This window comes from Podarcis cretensis (genome assembly GCF_951804945.1).
Source record: "Podarcis cretensis genome assembly, chromosome: 1".
Taxonomy (NCBI): domain Eukaryota; kingdom Metazoa; phylum Chordata; class Lepidosauria; order Squamata; family Lacertidae; genus Podarcis; species Podarcis cretensis.
In genome coordinates this window covers 106,615,624-106,637,172 of record NC_137170.1, presented here as the reverse complement: position 1 = coordinate 106,637,172, position 21,549 = coordinate 106,615,624, and the positions used below count along the sequence as shown (strand labels likewise).

At 41.9% G+C, this 21,549-nt stretch overlaps 1 protein-coding gene across 5 annotated transcripts in view; it reads right to left on the bottom strand.

The window, feature by feature from the left end:
• Positions 1–21,549, bottom strand: part of FMNL2 (formin like 2) — a 192,956-nt gene that overhangs the window by 40,046 nt on the left and 131,361 nt on the right. For all 5 annotated transcript variants that reach the window (XM_079993242.1, XM_079993244.1, XM_079993243.1 and 2 more), the window contains exons 4-9: positions 20,921–20,997; positions 17,079–17,162; positions 14,908–15,060; positions 4,342–4,450; positions 3,212–3,288; positions 2,757–2,850 (exon numbers count right to left, since the gene is read on the bottom strand). In XM_079993242.1, coding sequence (XP_079849368.1) covers positions 2,757–2,850; positions 3,212–3,288; positions 4,342–4,450; positions 14,908–15,060; positions 17,079–17,162; positions 20,921–20,997 — 594 coding nt within the window. The remainder of the gene's footprint in view (positions 1–2,756; positions 2,851–3,211; positions 3,289–4,341; positions 4,451–14,907; positions 15,061–17,078; positions 17,163–20,920; positions 20,998–21,549) is intronic.

The window sequence follows — 21,549 nt, the reverse complement described above, 5'->3', positions numbered from 1 at the left end:
TCTGTAAACTTGGTATCCCAGGATGTTTTAGAGGCTGGATTAAACTAGATTAAACTACTGGAACCAGCTCAATATGTCTGCCTGACTTCCTGTCCCATTTAGCTGCTCATAAATATCAGATAACAGACCTTCATATATCATTTTAATGCAGTGCAGAGGAACTTTCTTTTGACACACAGTGGCCAAACAATGTGCTGGGATTGTAATGAACGTCATTTATTAAGCCTGGAACTGGGGGAAAGAGCATGCTGGTATTCAAACTGGATGAAGCATAGCTCTTCTCAAGGACAACTAAGGCTACAATCCTAATTCCACTCCCCTGGGAGTAAGACCCATTGAATGCAGTGCGAATAATGTCTGCGTAGATAAGGTGAGGATTACACTAAAATGAAAGAACAGTATATAAACAAGAGCAGAAAAAAATGAAAGCACAAAAAATCCCTTTAGTGCCAAAGGCTCTTCTATATCCTTTGAAACAGGTGAATCATTATTTTTATATGAACCACGACAGCTCGGTTCTCAGATGCATTCCAAAAGGAATGTATTCCTTATGCACTGCTGCCTAAACTTAGCAAAAACCAAGTGTGTGTGTGTGTGTGTGTGTGTGTGTGTGTGTGTGTGTCTATCTTAAAAATGAGCTGGTACATGGAAATATGCTGCAGATTCAAGCCTTTGTCACAATTCGCTAATGAGATCACAGGAGGTCCTTCTGCCCCGAATCAAAACAACAAATGGCAGCAGAGAAGAACTCTAATCTCTCTCACACATTCGCCTCTTATGCCTCCTCCCCACAGCATTCAGGCACAGCCTCAAACACACACCTCCTTTCCACTCACCAATTCATATATTCCCTACCTAGCTCAGACCTCTCTGTCCCACAAAAGGGAATGAGCAGCTTCTGTCTTCATTCTTAAAAGGCAATTTGACAGGAGCTTGTCACAGAGTACTCCCTCCTTAGACTGAAGACTCTAGCTTACCCTCCATTTTTTAAATGATCCTGGATTGAGTGAATAGTGTGTGTGTGTGTGTGTGTGTGTGTGTGTGTGTGTGTGTGAAGTTTGGCCTGCATTTATGACTTTAACTTTTTTTATTTTAGCCGCTGTTTTAACAGTCTTAAACTTAACTTGGCTCTGGCTTTAATAGTTGGTTTTACTGTTCTGCCCATTCAAAATCATTGCCTATTACTATACCCTATAATAACTACACACTATAATTATTTAGTGCATTTATTCTTGGTTTAACCTCTCATTTGCATGCAGTTCTGGGAACCCTTCGAGTTCGAAGAGAGGGATAAAAATGGAGGAAATAAATTTTAAATGTGTATTTCTTGGATGGGTGCAAAGGAGCTGGGGAAGCATCCTGCTCTGTCAGCAGCTGCTCAAGTTCAGTCACAGTTCCACTGGACATCATGCTGTTTAACGTTTTCATGTGTATTTCCCAGGTATTTCCATTTCTTACTCCAAAAGCACTGGTGGCGGGGGGAGGGGTTCTACTCACACTACTACATCCCTCATGCTTCTCTGTGACTCCACAGCCATCTATGGACCAGTCAATGTCCTACTACTATCTCCATAGAGGGCTTCCAAGTTCACAATTCTACAGGAAATTTAATAATAAAATGGTAAATTATATGTTTCACAATGTTACCTGCTAATCAGGTTGATCTATTTAGACCTGGGATGGGGAACCTGGGGCCCTCCAGATGTTTCTGGACTACAGACCCCCAAATTAAAAGAAACCTAACAAAATGTGCTAAAAAATATGTGGATTTTATATACAAAACAGCCCAATGTGTTTTGGCCAATTATCATTTAACTGGCGACAGCTAATGTGAATGAGAGAGATATTTAGCCGAGAACTCTGTGGGCTGTTTTTGTCAATTTGACCTCTGAAGGTTTTTAAACAACAGTGGGGCAAAACATGTTGGCTTGTTTTGAAAATAAAATCCCTACCAGTGAAGGAAGTGAGGCAAAATAAGGGAGAGGGAGAGGGAGGTGGAAAGAAAGGAAGGGGAGGGAGAGGGAGGGGAGGGAGGGAGAAGTGCAGAGGAAAGATCAGTCAGATGGGTGAAGGATTTTATTTGAAGGTTGGAGAAATAGATAAGACTGCTTAGAGTCATGGAACTGTAGGGTCTGGCTCAGTTGCAGCATGGTGCTGATAATGGCCAAGGTTGCAAGTTAGATCACCATATGGGACAGCTGCTTAATCCTGCATTGCAGGGGGTTGTGAGCCAATGTTATGTATTAGAGGCCCAAAATGCAAGGCCTGTGCTCCTTCACACTCCTTTCTTTATAGTTGCTTTTAACCATTTGTCCTTGTTTTTATCTTTTTAAGTTATGTATGATATAATCACCTTCTAACTACCAGTTTTTATCCCTTACTTGTTTTAAGTCTTAAGTGTTCACTTTATCCGTAAGTTTTATCTTACGCTGGTCTGTGACCGAAATAAAAGCTTGATGCTGATACTATGTATTATGAACCACGGCGATCTGACATTAATTAGGATCCTGCTTCTAGATTCAGTGTGAACTAGTGTCACAAACTAATTTGCACATGGAGGCTAATGTTCACCACACTAGAAGCGGCGTGAGATAAGCATGCTGAAATGTGTCCCCAAGATGCACATGTATGAACAGCTACATTAGTCTCAGGCTGGGCCTCATGAAATAAAGATGAGCCGCTGAGCTCCGGCAGACCTTATCTAAAGCAGCTGTGCAAGGCACATGGCAATCTCTGATGAAACAAGAGCAACCTACCTCTTTAAAATTATCAAAGGCAGACAAAATGATTTCGTGCCCTCCTCTTACAAGACAAACTGCTGCCAACAGTTCTAAGACCAGCGCCTTTGTTCTGTGCAAAGGAAGGAAGAGAGAAATCAATTAGAGCAATGTGATGACTCAGCTTTCGCAAGATGGATGTGACGGCATCTGAGAATAATATTTCTTTAATATTCAGCTGCTGCTTCAAAAGAATGACCCTGCTATTAGCTTCAAGCAAGATGTTGCAAATGCTCAGTACCTCTGCGGGTCATAGAGTTGTTTGTGTCAAGTTAAGCGATGGCAACTTTAGATTAAAGCAAACCAGCTGAAGGAGGAATTAATCAGGGACTACAGCATATGCAAATGAGGGGTTTCTCACAGAGCAACTTCAAGCAGGAAAAACTAATCATCACCACACACAAAATTTCCAACACAAAAGAGGAGCCTTTTACCTGGGATTCTTGTTGTTCAGGCTTAGTGCAATTTCATTAACAGCATGGGGGTGCGACATGACCATATTGAACCCGTACTAAAACAGAAATTGGAAATAAGAGTTCAGTGTTTGGAATGCATTATTATCTTTATTAAAAACCCACAAACCTGGGCAATTTCACTCATTTCTTGATAGTGAGTGCAAGTTTGCTACTGAATGTAACTTAATTAAACTGGGAATTAGAGCCAATCCAGGCTTTTTGGCAAGTGTATCTATATGATGTTTGCACATTAGGGTTGCCATATTTTGAGGAGCAAAAAAAGAGGACATTTTGACGACTCTCGTTTTAAATACCCCTACTATAGGTAGGCTATAGAAACTGTGATATATTGCTGAGGGGGGCAGAAGAAGAGAAGAGGAAAGCAAGTCTTTAACCACCAGTTAAGTCTATGCCTCATCCAGAAAGTATAGCCAGAGATATTTTGGCAAATTTAAAAAATCTACCGGGAAAGAAATTTTACCCTGAAAAAGAGGACTTGTCATGGAAAAAGAGGACACATGGCAACCCTATACATCTAAATACAACAGACCACAAGATTCAGTCTGAATTCTGATTTGGTGTTTAGAAATCAACCCACCTTAATCCAAAGCAGTTTGTAGGTTGTCCAATTCAGCTCAGGGTCAATCCAAGTCTGCTTTGTTTCCCCCTACCAATTGACTATTAATACCACCAAGAATGCATCCTGACTGTGTCAGGAATTACTGCCAACTTTTTTACCCAGTTTCAGTTGCAGAATGCTTGGTTGATCTGCCAAAAACGTACCATGTTTTATATTACTATGTCATACTCCTAGTAGGCCCAATTAAATCAATGGATATGAAAAACCTACGTCTATTTATTTCAGTCTAATATGAGTATGACTTAGAGACAAGCCTTTAATAATTATCAGTAGTGGGAGTCACAGGGATAACCACTATTTTTGTTTTCTCTCCATAGCTTTCAGTTATAGTGCTTTACATAATATTTTGTGCCCACATGACTCAGCCTACTACATTTTTATAAGCATGGACACTTGCTTCCTTTACTGAGGGAAAGAACACAATCCATCCCATTGAAATAAGTTTCCAAAAGAACTAAAGTTTAGTTACCTGGTAATTCATGATGGCACGTAAACACATGATGCAGACATGGACATCATCCTTTTTACTCACTAATCTTGAATTTTTAAGTGTTCTTCTGCTTGGTAAGGTGTTATACCTGCAAAGAGAAGACATTTGGCTATTAACAAAAACTGATTTTCCATCCGTTCTCTGCCATCACCTGTGAAGATACGCAAGCAGTCTCATTATTAATAATGACAACAACACAACAAAATAATAACAGCAGCAGCATTTCAGTCTTGCATCAGCATTTCAGTTGCTGCAAAATGTTCGTATTAGTGTCATGAGCAAATTAACCAAGTTAGCTTCATATCATACCATGGAATCATAGTTGGAACGGTTAGAAGACATTTCAGTAGAACTGTTAACTGGTGCATTATACAACAGATCTGGATTCAGTTGGATTATTATTATTCAGTTGTGTGACAAACTCAAAGGACTTTATGCTATGAGAAAAGGCTTGGAATACAGTAATTCCCAGTATTTCTGCATCCTCTCAAGCACCTGTCCTTCTACCTTTTCTGAGGTTAATAGATGCACTAAGAAAGCCGACATCTTTGCAACAACAAGCGAAGATGTGCTAGTTTAGCAGCTGTTTACATTGTGATTACAACCTGGCACCTGTCAGGTCTTGGCACTCCATCAATGCACGATGTCTGGAGTAATCACTTAATCACTGCTGTGGTACTTTAGGTCCTAGCAAAGCCATACATTCTTTCCGAATAAACTCTCTAGCTGTCAGTTTCTTGCCAAGTGTCACTCATCCAAAGAGCTACATGTTGCATGAAAGGCAGGAAACGTTAACACCGATGTTATTTGGCTTCATCTTGTATCTGCCTACACAACTGAGTTCCATACAAGCATATTCAACACTTTAACGGGGATTTTCTCGAGCTGCACAGAGAGCAAACCTACATGTACACTGAAAATCCACAGCAGATTCTCCCCGAGACTGTAGCTTCAACCTCCACCACACTAGAAATTCAGCACCCGATTCAGTTTTACAGTATTTCTGCAGACTTTGCTCACATATCTTCAAAGCAATGCTAACCCCTGATCTGTGACGGTGGAAAGAAGAGCACACCCTGCCCACCAGCAGTGTTGCTGCTGACAGAAGTTGTCATAAGTCATGGGTAGGATAAAGAGCCATCCCATTTCCTAGTAAAGGGTTTAATCCGGGCCCCTCTGCTTCACTAGCCTGGAGTTGGCACCACAAGACAGTGGAGAACTACCACCACCTCCACCCACGTTCCACCCTGGCCAGCAGGGCTGTAGAGTTGGCAAGAAACCCCCTGCCACCACCCCTAGTTAGCACAGCACTTATTCAAGTGTATATTCATGACTATAAGGGCTAAAGACTTCCTTTTTAAAATGGAGAAAGATAAACAAAAGCTGAGATTCTCAAGAACCTGGGTTTGGTGCCCACTAGCTTACTGTGGCTTTCCTGCCCTCACTCAGCCCTGCATGTAAAATTCTATCAGCTCTCCATTCATCCCCCCACCCCATAAAGCTCTGTGCTAAAGCAGAGCCTCCTTCTAAAGGTCCTGTAATAATAAGTTTACACAGATCATATCGGCTGCCATGGTTGGTTGGATGGTTAAGCTTAGAAGTGCTATTACATACTTGGATTCTACAGAAACACAAACACACACACACACACACACACACACACGTTGGACCCAGGCCCAGTTCTTCCATGGCCTCCATTTACTTATTTAATATGCATGGGAAACTGTTTTCATTAGTCAAGTTACAACAGCACTCTGCATTTAAAAAACAACAACAACCTTCATTGTTAGGAAAAATATACTTTTATTAACATGTTTTATCTACAGTATCATTTTAACATGCGGATATAAATGTTCATAGATTAGGTGCTTTTTAATAACCTGCTCTTTCTAATTGCCAAATAAAACAACCTAGCACTATTCAACCTAGCCAAATAAAAGCTAATTATTCTAAAATTGTTTTAGCTGTTGCTTTTAATGGCCATCTTACTAAATCATCCTAGCGTAATTTAACTGGGGCTGAAATACTACACAAGGAGCAAGTCTTGTTGAAGTATATGAAGCCAAAATATATAGGTCTGGATGCAATTATCATGGTGTCTGCATTTAAACTGAAAACCTTACTTACCAGTATGAAAGAAACAGACATTCAATATTCCCGAGCTTCATGTTAATAGAGAAAATGTTTCCATTTGTTCTATACCAACTCTCTGCCAGGTCTCATTGGCAGTTACCATCATGTGATAATTAAATTCGATATGAGAACATCACAGCCTTTGTTCTCACTGGATATTCTCATAAGCAAGCATGCCAGTCCATCAAAGACAGCTGGTGCCTCAGACCAACATATTTTGGGGAAAATTCATATCCTATACCATTTATTGAACACTGAATCTGAAACTTTGGAGGGAGGGATAATTCAGGACCACACCTACACCACTGTTCTGAGAGCTTTCACAGGGTGAGATTCACAATTTTCTCCAAACATGTATCTCTGACTCAAATGTCAGTCAATAAATCAGGGCATTGTACATTAGATATTACTTAAATTTGCAATGAACAGAAATAGCAAACAATTGATATCTCCCTCTGACACAAAATAAATACCGTATTTTTCGCTCTATTGGACGCACCGGACCACAGGACGCACCTAGTTTTAAGAGGGGGAAATCAAGGGGGAAAAAGCAGCCTGTCTGCTTCTCCCAGAGCTTCTCGGGGCTGCGGGGGAGGCCCGGGTTCCACCCCCCCCCAGCCCCAAAGAGCAAAGAAGCCAAGACAGCGAGCGGGATCCATAGCCACGCAACCTCTCCAGCCAGGAGCTAAACCTCTCCAGCGCGGCTAAAGAAGAAGACAAGACAGCAAGCGCGATCCATCCCGCTCGCTGCCTTGGCTTCCTCTTTAGCCTTGCGCAGCATCTTTAGCCTTGCGCCATGGGATGGATCGTGCCCACTGTCCACCGGGGCTGGACTAGATGACTCCTGGGGTTCCCTTCCAACCCTGCAATTCTATGACCTCAGAAGGTGTTGGGGGTCTCCACCACTGGAGGCTTTTAAGCAGCGGTTGGGGGACCATCTGCCTGGCGTTCTTTAGCTGTGATTCCTACATTGTGAGGGGGCTGGGCTAGATGACCCTCGGGTGGCCCCCCCCAACTCTATACAGTCCTATAGTTCTGCGGCAGGAGATCCAAGCCACTTCACACAAGTGTCTCAGAGAGACACTGGCTTCAGTGTCTAGGTAGGTACCCCCCTACCTGCCACACTTCCCCCACCCCACTTAAGCTGAGGGAATTTCTGCCCAGAGAAGCTCCTAGGTGAGGCAAGGGTTAAGATCTACCTCTGGTGGATCACGGAGAGGCGCGCAAGGCTAAAGAGGAAGCCAGGGCAGCGAATGGGATGGATCGCGCTCGCTGCCCAGCTTCCTCTTTAGCCTTGCGCAGCCTCCCCCGCCCGGCTGGAGTGGCGCGCAAGGCTAAAGAGGAAACCAGGGCAGCGAACGGGATGGATCGCGCTCGCTGCCCCGGCTTCCTCTTTAGCCTTGCGCAGCTTCCCCCTGGCTGCAGAGGTTGCGCAAGCCTTTTCTAGAGGAGGGAGAAGGGACTGACTGGCGGTGTCTGTCCCTTCTCCCTCCTGGGGAAAAGCCCGCAAGAGCCGCGTGAAGCTTGTGTGGGGCTCTTGGGGGCTTTTCCTGCCTGCCTCCCCCCTGCATTCGCTCCATAGGACGCAACAGACTTTTCCCCTTAGTTTTTAAGACGGAAAAAGTGCATCCTATGGTGCGAAAAGTACGGTAAATGTAGCTGTATACTCTCTGCTGAGAATAAATAGTCGAGTGAAAAAGACCTGGGTACATTCATGAAAAATATATATTTCTGATAGGTGGAAAGATGAAATAAAATATTATCTTGTGCTGTGCAGCAGTTCCTCACTGCTCATATATGCTTCATCGTGGCAGCACATGATATATGTTATTTCAGCTCTAATGTCAACTGTCTAAGCTAGTTTATGCTACAGCTTGGAAAAGCTATTTTAAAAAGTGCATTACTGCCATAATTTCCAATGTTCATATAACTACCCATTTTTATTAGCCACCCTCTTCTACTAAAATATTATCATAAATGGAACCAGGAACAGCTACTTAAAAAATGGAATGCTATTAAAGAACATATGAGTTGGGACTCCGCGGTATAACTCCCTTCAGGCCAGCTCTCAGACTGAGCATGTAAATACAGGGCAAAGCTCATTTTGCTTTCTGGACTCAAGTGCACCACTTCTAAGGTTATCTAAAAGATTGTGCTCTCCCATGCAAGCCTGCCTGGGTTGTAAGAACTCTGAGAGAGCCCCTTCTTTCTGTTCCATCAACACCTGAAGTGTTTGGGTAGGAATTTGATAGGTGGTCTTCTCATTGATTGCCCTCAAACTCTGGATCTCCTTGCCAAGGAAGGCCCTTCTAGTCCGGAGGTGACTTGAGGACAACATTCACCCTTGGGCCAATCCTCCAAGGCCAGATACCAGTGGTGGGTGCAACCACACCACTCTCTTGCATACACCCAGACATAGAACACAAAGAGACATCTGTCTGGTCAGCTGAGGAGGAGAGGCTATTGTCTTCTTCCCATTCATCATCTGGGGCACTCTGCCCCTAACCCCCCTACACTCCTATTAAGAAAAAAGTCACTGTGTAATCCATCCAGGTTTCCAAAATGGAAAATTAACACCAATTTCTGTTGGTGAACTGAGTATTCTGGGCTGAATACCAGGCAAGAGTCATTACAGCTGGCAAATCTACAGCCAAGCTGAAGGGACACTTATTTAAGGGCCTCTGTTAATAAGGAAACACTTTACATTAACCAGCTACAGGAGTGGAACAGACTGAAAATTCCTAATCTGGATGTTTATTTCTCAGTGCTATGAGCAATGTGGAATATGTGTGTGGATATTCCCTGAAGTTATCCATTTCAATTATTACATTAACTGGCAGAGGGCCTTCTCGGTAGTGGCGCCCGCCCTGTGGAACACCCTTCCATCAGCTGTCAAAGAGACATTTAGAAGACATCTGAAGGCAGCCCTGTTTAGGGAAGTTTTTGATGTGTGACATTTTAATGTATTTTTAATCTTTGTTGGAAGCTGCCCAGTGTGGATGGGGAAACCCAGCCAGATGGGTGGGGTAAAAATAATAAGTTGTTGTTGTTGTTGTTGTTATAGATGCTAAAATTAAGATAAACTTAAGTAAGGTCATCAAAGGAAATTTTCACTTCCATTCTCTCCACTGCAGCCCCTATCCCCATATTCTCAGAAAGTCTCTCCAGAGGATCAGTGGCCCTCCTGAACAAATCTGGGATGGGGTGAAGGGAGCTGCTGGAGAAGACGACAAGGGCCCAAGCTTGGGTGTGCCTCCATTCAATTTTGGACAATTCCCCACTCCAACTTCCACTAGCAACCCCTTGTGCAGTATCCCACATTGTTCAGGACCCCACACCCAACTCTTAGAAGAGGCTGCAGAGAGAGAAGGAGTAAGACACATTCCTTCTGTGAACTTCATTAACATGTCACCGTATCTTAGGTTGCAAGCCATATCAGCACATTAGGTTCCTCTATCTCAGCAGTTGAGAAACAAGTGGGGATTGTTTCTGAGACTTTGTGGATAAAGATCCATAGCCCAGAAACATATATATATTAAGGAGAATAGAAAACAGAACGTTGCTCTTGATCTTTGCTTATGCGGCATGACTTAGCCTCAAGTTTATTGCTTGACAATGGCTGTAAGATGTGGGCATATTTTTGGTGCTTTTCAACTGTCAGCAGATATCAGAGCTTTAGTGTGTATCTCTATCTTCAGCATTCCCTCTGTTTTGTTTGCTTTATAGTGGCAGAAAACACTGGTACCCAGTGGAGACATTTCACTTAAAGGAGGTCTTGACATCACACACACACACACACCAACTGAATCTAGGGTGGGTGAGATTATGCCCCCTTGTCTTTCACTGCTTTCTTTTCATTTCTTGCTACCAAATGTTAGGGCAAAGAAAAGCTCTTAGACGAGCTGCTGATTTTCATTTTTCTTCTGCTGCAAGTCAGAGATGATGCCTCTGATAATATATTTATTTTAGTAATTAATATCACATGTTTCCCTTTTTGCCCTTCACTTGTGCTTTTTTCTTTCTCTCCTTCAAAGGCACATTCTAAAGCTAGAGAGGCCTTGAGGGTGGGAAGAAATCCACCCTGTCCATATTTCTCTAGCTTTAGAGGTTTTCTTACTTCCAGAGAATGAGCTGCAAAGCACCCAGGTCAAAGCTCACCAGGGCCATAGATTTTCAGGCAATCCCACTATCTTTCAGCCTCAGTGCACACTACTGCGATCCCAAAAATTTATATTGTTGTATGGGTAATGCCAATGAAGCACTTTCAAAAGTCTTAAAAACGATATAGAACAGGTAGCTATTATATTAGGACTGATGAAAACAGCACATTTTGTTGTTGTTGAGAAATAGCTGTTGCTTCTCTGCATGAAGAGGGGAGTTCATAGTAGCCTCTTTCCCCCCGCCCCACACCTTTGCGTACATGCATGTACAGAGGTATTAGACAGCGTGAACCATCTTTCCCATTTCAAGCTTTTCAGCACAACTGCTCAAATGCTCACGATGTGGGATTCGATCCAGACGTAACGATGCTAAACCACAGAAATCAATGGGACTTAAAACAGTCTTGATTAAGTGAAACCCTGTTGCTTTAATAGGCCTACTCCATCCACTCCACCATTTTCAGCAAATGATTTTGCAGGGACTTAACACACTGGGGAATGTGGAAGCAGAGCCCTGCTGGAGAGAGGAAAACTTTGCTGTGGAAGGATGGCCTCTTTTTCGCCTAAATTGCCAGCTGTGATGGCAACAATGAAAAACAGAAAGCGAATGCTCATTCAGAAGCAGCAGCAACCTCAGGGGAGCAGTGGTAGGGCACAGAGGGCGTGTTGCCTTCAATAACTTGATCAACAGACATTAGGCAAGAGGTGCTTCTGACATTCTATACAGCAAGAAATAAATGTGCTTCCCCAAGTAGAAAAATACCGCACTTTGGTTGCTCAGAAATTACAGTATCGTTGCAACAAAAGTGCTGCCTTGGAGGTAGACCCGCAGGGAGTGCAGAACAAAAAGGGAAGCAATTAATACATTGTTGTCGCCTCTGCTGCTTTTCTGCCTCTGCAGTGAGGTTGTGAACGTTACAGCACAAATGTGGAAGGTGTGGGTGATACAGTGCAGTCCTATGCATGTTAAACATTTGTCTCGTATGAAGACGGTACATTAGAGTCAACTGCACAGAGCCCCCCTTTTTTTTTTGGTAGGCCATAATAAAGATCACATGAGACAGTGGGTTGCTTTGACTAACACATTAGCTTTGAAAAGAGGCTCTCTAACAACTACACATACCTGAGGAAGGAATATCTGGGAAGGTGCGATTTATAATTCCTTTTGGGACTTCAGCAAGATTAGAATGCTGGAGATGGCCTGAACTAGGCTAGCAAACCAGAAACAAATCTTTGGGAACGTTTAAAAAATAAAACAAAACGTTCCCCTTGATAGCAGTGACATGGGCCTCAGAACAGGCCAAAGCGAAAGCCTTAAAATTCCATACTAAGAAAACTAATATATGATGGAATACTAGCCAATAAAAGCTGAAAGACAACAGTGTACATTTTGTGGTTTATTTATAACTAACCACAAGCTACGGGGAATTCCTACTTCAAATTCCTGTCTTATTTTTTAAAATCAACCACCACCACCACTGCTGCCAACACACACACACACACACACACACACACACAAATACAGAAGTAAGTATCAGTATATTAGATATAATGAGATAATCCGCATCTCAGACACTGAAAGTTCCTCTAGCTGGAACCATTCATGAATGACATGTGGTCCACCTTCATTATAACACATGGCAAGCAGTGCAAGGGAGCCTGCTGCCATGTACCAGTCAGCTTTTTTAATTCTATTTTCTGGGCATAGCTTTTACACCCACGACTTACGAGATTTTCCGGCTTGAAGCCTCACCAGTAGAGTGTAAACTGAAGCCACTCCAGAGGCAGTTGTGTGAAAAGCAGCTCTGGCGGCGTTTGAACTGAAGTTGTTCAGGCAGACAAACCATTCTGATGGCATTTTGAGGCATGGATGAGCATGGAGGAGAAAAGAACAAGGCAAGTGAGGAAGAAGAAGAAGAAAATGATGCCATAGGGAAAGGAAAGGAAAGCACAGGAGAAGCCGTTGACATAGAGCAAAGAGAAGGTGTATACAATGTGGGCGGCGCATATGAAAAAGGAGATGGAGAGGAGGAGAGAAAGAAAATGTAAGCAATGTGTAATGCACACTTGTATTTCTGCTACAACTATCTTCCAATGGGGGTTCAAGGAAGAACACGACCAAAATCCATCTACTACTGATTTATGAAGTTTTAAAGCCCTGCTTTCTTAAATGGATCTACAGTGTACAAACTGTGCATGAACTGCTGCTGCATAGCTGTTCCTGGGTATCACCCTATAAGCAATTGCCTTGCCCCTTGAAAGCATTCAAATTATTTGGCCCACTGAAGACGTTTTTGATATTACCTTCTCTCTTCCGCTTTTTCCAGATCAAAAACTAGCCCTAACAATTTGATCTTCCTTCTCTGCACTCTTCATTCCAGTTGCATGGATCTCTTTTGCAAATTATCAGTCCTCTGATTCTCTCCAAGCTTCTGAAGCCTGAATCAATGGCATGGGCTAAATCTGTTCTAAGTCCGCTGATGCAGCCTGACTGTTTAATGTCGAAGTTCCAAGAAAAGGAGTGAAAGAGGCAGCATAAAATTTTAAATTCTAAACCCTTAGTGATTTGAAAGCTTCTTTACTTTTGATGTCAGCCAGCAATATTCAAAAAGGAGCAGTGAACTTAAAGCAATTTGATATTTACTATCAATAGCCACCTTAAGACGGATACTTGCATTGAATAAAAAACAGGCTGCATTGAGGTAAATCGTTAGGAAAATTAGCTTGTGCATGAGCAGTTCCTGCTGATCAGGCATTCACTACTTCCAAGAAAAGCAACTATGCAATAGTGGCATAGTTTTTCCATACTGATATTTCTACATGGTATTAGAGGGAATAGTAAGTGCTAAGGGAAATAGTACTAGAGGGAAGATCCCACCACAGATAGATACTAAGCAAGAGATACTACATGATAACCACTGAAGAATAAGCAGCGATGAAGAAGCTGTTTCAGAGGAGCTGAACTAGGGACCTTGAGCAGATCTCGGCCTACTTGGTGGTGGCCCTCAGCAATGCCTCGCCTTGACCTTGCGTTGCGCTGACACCAGCAGCAGCAGCTCCCCAAAAGCAAAGAGCATAGGCATAGGGAGAGTTGTTTAAGAGAGCGCTAAAAGAGAGAGAGCTTCTAGGGCACAAGTTGGATGGGAGGGAAGGAAAAAGGAAGATGAAATGGATGGTGGGCTGACAGACTGATTCCTCAAGTGTGAGGGAAGGAAGAGAACGAAGGGGAAGGAGACGAGAAGTGCCTGAGGCTGCTTCTCTGCAGTCTAGTCCCTCTGCTCTGCACTCATGCCCAAACAGTCCTCCTTTCTTTCCACCCACTATCCTGCTGAGCCAGAGAGCTTCTCTTCTCCCTTCTGAGGGTAAAAGGCCATAGGGAGTAATGTAGGAAATGAGAAAGAACAAAGAGGTTCCATTTAAATAAATAACAAATTGGAAGGGCCATCTACCATTAAACAGAGTAACATAGCCACTTCATGAAACAGATTCAGAGTGTCATGAAAGGGTAGCAAACTGGTAGTTAGTCAATTTATTACTGTTCTTATTTTTACTACCAAGGACGGAGAGAGGTGCTTCCAAGGTTTTCTGCCTCAGGAGTCAAAATAAATTGACTGGTTTTAGATACTGTTGGGAGGATCCACCTAATGGGCTTCCACTCCTCCCCCTCCTCCATATAGTAAATATCACACGTAATGGGTTTGGCATGTAATAGTTTGAAGATTTTGCCAGCCTTGGTCAAATCAGTTCTGAGTACTTATTTATTCTTTGGTATATCCATGCCAGAGCGTAGTAAGAGCTCTCCAAAAGGCTGTTTGCTTTAGAAATGTAACCAGATGACTCTTCAATGTGGAAGGACTCTACAGGTGTCTACTCTGAAGGAAGCCTCATTGAGTTCAGCAGGAACGTGCTAAGCAGGTATGGGACAACAGCCTTATCGCTCCATTAATTTCACAACACCAAGAAAAAAAGCACTCCTAGGGGCATGCTAATTATTAGCCAAGCAATCACCTGCAAAATAAAAAAACACCACAAGCAAACTACGAACTCGGCTCACTACATTATAAATAATTAGCTTCCTCAGATAATTTTTAATTTAATTAAGCACAGCCTGTGAAGTTTGGCTAAGTAGTCGTCAAAATATGTAAACTGTATAATGAGGATTGGTGTCAATCTCAAAATATGTAATATTCAACTGAATTCTCTCCTGCATGAAGCCGCCATCTTGTTCCCTGGAGCTGCCTTGCTTTCTTACCGTAGAGTAGAATGTCTGCTAGAGCGGGTAATGCTATTGCCAACGGGAGAGGGGAGGTTACTTCCTCGATGGAGGTCTTCAATGGATCGACTCCAAGGCTTAGATTTATCCATTGAGTTTTCCATGTTGTTTTCCAAGCTTTCAAAGTCAAATCTAAACGGAAATGAACATTTCAATGCAGGTTTGCAAAACACAAAAAGAGAAAAGAGAAAGTAAGCAAGAAGAGAGAGACGTAGACAACTTTTTCCTTCCTGCTGCTGAACATCTGCAGATTTACTCTGTCCCAGCTGATTACAGTCAACAATAGAGTGACAGAGCGCACTGTAACATATTTCCCCTTGAGCTAAAAACAGAGTGCTAGTTACACGTACGTTTCACAGTAAATTTGGATCTTGAGAAACAGGGAGAGGGCCATCGTGCAGATAGAACTGAGAAAGAATCTTACAACCTTATCCAGATTTTCTAACTTCAAAACTGCTTGATTTGTTGGAGGAAAACAAGTCTCCACGGCTCTCTTCATTTTTTTTTTTATTTTTTTTTAAATCAATTAGCTTTGCTTTCTAATTTAGTTTCAAATCTATCCCTGTATAATGGCCAAGACCAAACTCCAAACATATGCAATGCATTTAATGTAATCATTTCTGCTCTTCCTTTGTTTTATTTTTCCCCAGCCCTTACTCAATGCACTACTCTTTGAAAGCGGAGCCATCTCTTCCCTTCTTATATGCTCTGAGGTTATTCTCCATGCATGCCATGTTAGGGAAAAGTAAACAACAAGTAAAACGCCTTGCTCTTGGTTCAATATAGGAGGTGAAAGTCTTTAAAGCAAGCACTTCTTTTCCTGCAACGTGCCTTTCCCCCCAAATCAGTAATGTCCTGCCATTAACTTTGTTCCAGTTCAAACAAAACAACTGTCTCTCCCAAGCACCTTTGTCTGTATGTGTCCTAAAAACCAAATCACATTTCTCTTCGTCTTAAGAACCTGAGGCCCTGAACCAGGAGAACTGCAAGTAAAGCAGAAACTTGTTTGCCCGTTGCTGAATTCAAGTTCCTTTGAAGTGGAGATGGGAAATCTGTAAGCCCTCCAGATGCTGTTGGGCTGCAGCTCCCATCAGCCCCAGTCTGCTAAGCCAATGGTCAGGGATGCTGGGAGTTGTAGTCCAGCAGCATCCTGAGTGCCCCAGGCTCCCCATCGCTGCTTCAGAACATTCAGGACCGGACAGCACAGAAGCAAAACAGGACACTGAATGAAGCACAGTTCGGGCCCATCTTCCTCTCCCCTGCTTCCCCGATAGATCCACACTGCAAGGGGATTTCTCATGGGGAGCTAACAGCATGTAGCTCCATAAGACTCCTAGCGCTTCCCAGTTTCTGCCCAGTACTAGCAATCACACCACCGCCATCATCTTATTGTATCTATTTTCATGGCTAATTCAAATACTTTGAGAGTGGGAAGAAGAAGCTTGACTGCAAAGTGGTTCTGCTTTCTGCAGTTCTGCCATAGCATACCAAGTGGAACTCACTGGTCTCAGCCATGGTAAGACTGCAAACCTACTCCATCTTAAGATATGAAATCTCACTTAGGGAAATTAGAGGTATAAAAGCTTTGGAAAGGGCCCATTGCTCAGCAGAGTAGATGTGTTGCATGTAGAAAACCCTTGGTTCAAAGCACTGGAATTTTTTGTTAAAAGGATTGCAGGTAGCAGGTGATGGGGAAAACCTTGGACCTTGGACAACTAATGCAAGACTTGACAATACTGGGCAAAAGTGCTTCCTGTGCCCCTAAGAGGTCTACGATTCACTTGTGCTTTTGCTTTAACTGCTTCCATGGAACATTTGAATGGGTATGTTCTGAAGGTATGGAACTATCTACTTTGGACAAGTATGCAGAAGGCCGAAATCATCTCAGCATAAAGGAACAAACAAGTGCAGTATCCAGTGTTTCCTATATGCTGCTGATACAACATACTAAGACAAGCAGTGCACTGTGTAACCCCACAAAGAAGAGATTTCTGGCAGCAATCTTTGGAAGACCATCAATTGCTAGAACAGTAAACTATTGCACTAAAGGGTGTTCATGCTTTAGTGCACGGTGATGCACTAACAAGGCCAAAACAGCAAATCACTCTACACTGTAATGTTTTGCTTTGCGTAAGCCGGGTCTTACTTACGTGACTGCATACTGTGCAAAAGACAAATACTCTACCAAAACATCCAAGCCTTTGTTTTCTTCATTCAAAAACTCCCTGACCCACCTGTTAGGGGAAATCATTAGAGATCAGCATATTTGTACTTGTGCAAGCAAGTCTGCACACACACACACAAAAGAACCCAGTAATTACAGGAGAAAAGAAACACATTTTGCAAAAGCTAGTAATTTCTCTCTCAGAAACTTTTCAGCATGGAATGTAACGGTGTCACCAAATCACAAGGCCACTGCACATGCTCAGAGCCAAGGTAAAATAGCCCCTCTCAGTCAAGATTTTGAGGTTATCATTAGATAACCAGCACAATTACCAGGTATTTCACTTATTTTAATTTAACCATCTGGTCAGGAAAGCAAGCATCATTTGGGCTTTCTGCTATCTCTATGTAAATGTAATGCCAAGGATATTTTATCGTTTTGAAAAACCTGGAAATGCACTAACAGAGAAAGTTGGTCAACAGTAACACGGCGGCAAAACCCAAGCAAATATCATGTTAACTGGACTATACCCCCAAATCTCAAGAAACAAATGAGTTTTTGAACTTCCAATGGTCTTTCTGCAGGGATAATTGGACCTGAGCCATAGCAACCACACCAGTGATTCCTAATTCGTATGTACTGATTTATTTTAATGCAATATTCTTTTTATCATGCTGTACACTGCCCTAGTATATACTACCTGAACAGCAGTATAGAATCTTTCAAAATGGATTTTCATTTGACATAGATTAGGCAGAGGCCTTTTTATTGGGGACCCTTCCTCAGACTGGGAATTATGGGAAATTGGCCAGGCAGTGGGGGTGGGGAGAGAGAAGAAAGAAAAGGCTGGGGAGAATACTGATGGCCCAAAGTCTGTCTTTATTTCACAGCAAATGATTTAGGCTGTAATCACATACAGCCTAATTGGGGGTGCCCATTTATACTTTTTAAGTAGACAGGTATAGGATTGAGCTATCAGTCACAGTTTTAAGAAGCAATGCTCTCGATGGATGGGACCAGGAGTACGTGGTACGGCTGACATTTCACCACATATGGAAGGAAGCCATTTTCTGTCTCAAAGGATTCATGTGTACAGGTACGGATAGCTGCACACAACCAATTAGCTCAAGCTAATAGTCACATTGACACACACAAAAGAATTTCACAGCAGCCACTGACTTCAAAGTCCTAATGAACTTTGCAGAAATAGTCTCTCACTTCAGTCACAGCTAACATCTGGCAAGACATTAGGGTAAGTCATAAATTTCACTTGGCATTTTTAAAAAGTTAACTCTCGGGCAAGTTTCCATAAAAGAAAAGAGTAAAAGATGATATACTGACAACTTCTACTGCATATTTGGTTTGGGAAATATTACTGAAGTTTGACGTTCAGCTGATGACAAAACTGCTACAATTGCTTACAGACTTCATTGGCATGTCATCTCAAAGATATTGCCTAAACATTTGCTGCTCTGCCAACTATGTATTAGCATTGTTGGCCTAGCTTTGGTATTTCATGGTCAATTTCACTTCAAACGGGCTTTGCAAAAGGTGGGGGAGGGAGGGGGAGAGAGAAAGAAAGAGAGCCAGAACTTTTAACAAAAATAGTTTGTGAAAGATTGGGTGGGGGGGCGTGTTCCAACACACTTAAAATGCAGCTCTCTTCTGAAGCAACACTGTAGTTGTTGAATTGTGTCTCTCTAAATTCTCATTGCCTGAGCAGCACAACACTTATGCAAAACCAGGCCACATCACAAAGTCATAGTGCCTTGAAGGAAAGAAAAATATGCCAGAGTAGTAGTTTTCAAATTGTGTTCTAGGGAAACCTGAGGGTTCTGAAAAGCTTCTCAACGTTCCCAAAGAAAAGATCTGTAATGGTGGTTGAGGTATATTGTTTTTGTTGTTTTTCTCTGTCTTTTAAAATGTTTTATATACTATTTTTCTTTCTTTTTCTTTTCTCTTTAACTTTTTGTAATTAATATTATTCATAAAATAAAATAATTTAATTTAATTTTTAAAAATGAAATGAAACCAAGGCACCCAGAAAAAAACATTTTTACCCACCATGGGTGATGATGATTTATTAAATTTCTATACCACCTTCAATCAAAGTATCACAGGGCAGTTTACAATAAAAACATAAAAATACATACCATAGTAACAAACAAAAACAATGGCTCCCCCAATAATTTAAAAGGCCACAGAAAGTTTAATTAGCCAAAGGCCTTTGAGAAGAGGGATGCTTTCACCTGGCATCTAAAGATATGTAGAGAAGGTGCCAGGTGAGTCTCTCTGGGGAGAGCATTCCACAAGAGGAGACCCACTGTAGGAAAGGCCTGTTCTTATGTTGTTCCTGTTTGGACCTCTCACAGAGGAGGCATATGAAGAAGGGCCTCAGATCATGATTACAGGGTCTAGGTCTGACATATTCACAAGATTATTCAGTTGATGCGTGACAATGAGGCCCCGCAGGCCTGGCCAGTACTTATATGTACTGTGCCTTCTCTGGAATATGTCCCAGAATGCTCTGCAACACAAGGGAGTCAATGGCAGATATTTAGGAGTACCTCAGCAGGCAAGCCAATGAGGAAAGGGTTCCTATAGCAAAGCTTGAAAACCCACAGTCATAGTACTATTTGAACCATGGTTCCATTTGAGCCATGAAGATACACAGCTAGGCCAAGGAAGCTTTGAGGCATCTGATCTTAAAGATATACTTGCAAATGTTTGTATGTTTCATGCCAGGCAGAAACCAGCTGGCTAAGTACTTTGGAAGTTGTTTATCTTCCTGCTCTCCTGAACAAGGGCCCCCCTGATTTATAGCAGTAGCAGGAGACAAGTTTCTCAAAGTTGTAAAAGGGAATTACAGGCTGGGAGCAAAGCTTACACTGACCCTACATATTCACAATCAAGCTGCAAAAACACTAATTAAGAGTTGGTAAATAGTAAGATTTATTGTTTAACAGAAAATAATACCATGTGCCTCTCATCAGACTCTAGCCATATTTTCCTAAGGTTTAAGGTATACTGAGAGAGTTAAAGGGCAATAAATTTTGGGGAAAGCTAATGGGAAAAGCAGCTGGCTGGGAAAGGGGGGGGTGTAAACTGAAGAGGCTTCTTTTGAAGCTGCTTTTTACTGAGTTCCTTTTTTACTTTGCAAAGGCCTTTTCTTCTAAAAAGCTATCTATGTTATGTATGAGATTTGTTGGCTTAATGTAATTAGGCAAAGGATTTAGAAAGTAAGAAATGTTAGATTCTTGTTTCATTGATGGTGTGTGAGAATGTGAACCCAAGATCTCTGTTTAGATAGAATTTAATACCACGAGCCATTTGTTTTAGTCATTTGTTTTGGAATGCAGGGGCAACAGGGGCAAAAGGTGATCTGGTAATTAAGGTGCCTTGTCAAGGCAAATGTAAGATATATGGCTACTTGTCTGCAATTTATGGATAGAAGGAAATATAGCTCTTTGTCTCCCATAAAAGGTAATAGGAAATGGGTGTATCTTATATGATTGGTTCTAGCAAACAGCCAATAGGAATTTCAACCAGGCTGATTGGACAGAGGCAGCCAAAGGAGGAGCAAGGGGGCTGGGCTGAGGAAATATAAGTGCTGGCCATCAGGGCTGGAAGGGGCAGAGCTTTGGTAACCATATACCATTTGTCTGACAAATAAATTATTATTTTAATTTCTCTATTGCTGCGTTGAATATTTCATTCCAGCTAAGCGTTAACCACAAGCAGGGTGCTACAGCTTTAGACAGGTTGTGAGAAATGTCTTTTGCCCAAACGTCAACAATGGTAAAATAAAATAAAATAAATCATTCTTACCCAATGTGATTGGTTCTTAAAGAAATTTCTAGTTCTCGTAATACTTGTGTAGATTCTTGAACTCTTCTCCTAAATTTCTATAATTTGCAAGGAGAGAAAACAATGCCTAAGTGTGATATTTAGATTAAGGTAGATGGTATATAAAACCTTCACACTCCCATGACAGGGGGAATACATAAGTCATTAAGATGCATATTAAGTTTAAATTCTGAAGAATTACTCTATTAATCAGACAACCAGTTTTGTGTGTGTGTGTGTGTGTACACACATACACACACACACACCCCATACAATTTCCAGTACAAATAAACTTATAGTATATTAAATACATTTAGAAATCAAAATATATCTTTTACACAACACTTTCTCCAAAGCTATCCAATATTTCATCCTGACTATTTAACCTTCTCTCCTATACTATGCTATATGGGTAATAGTTACAATTAGCTACACATTTTACTGCATGATCTGTACACACATGGCAAATGTGTTTTATTGTGCTCTCTCCCTCCAATCCACCTGGAGCAGGACAAGCTTAAGTGACAGAACAGTGCCCAGAAGCTGTGATGAGCTGGATGAGGACCAAGAAACTGAGAGCGAATCCTGATAAGGCTGAGTTGCTGTGGACA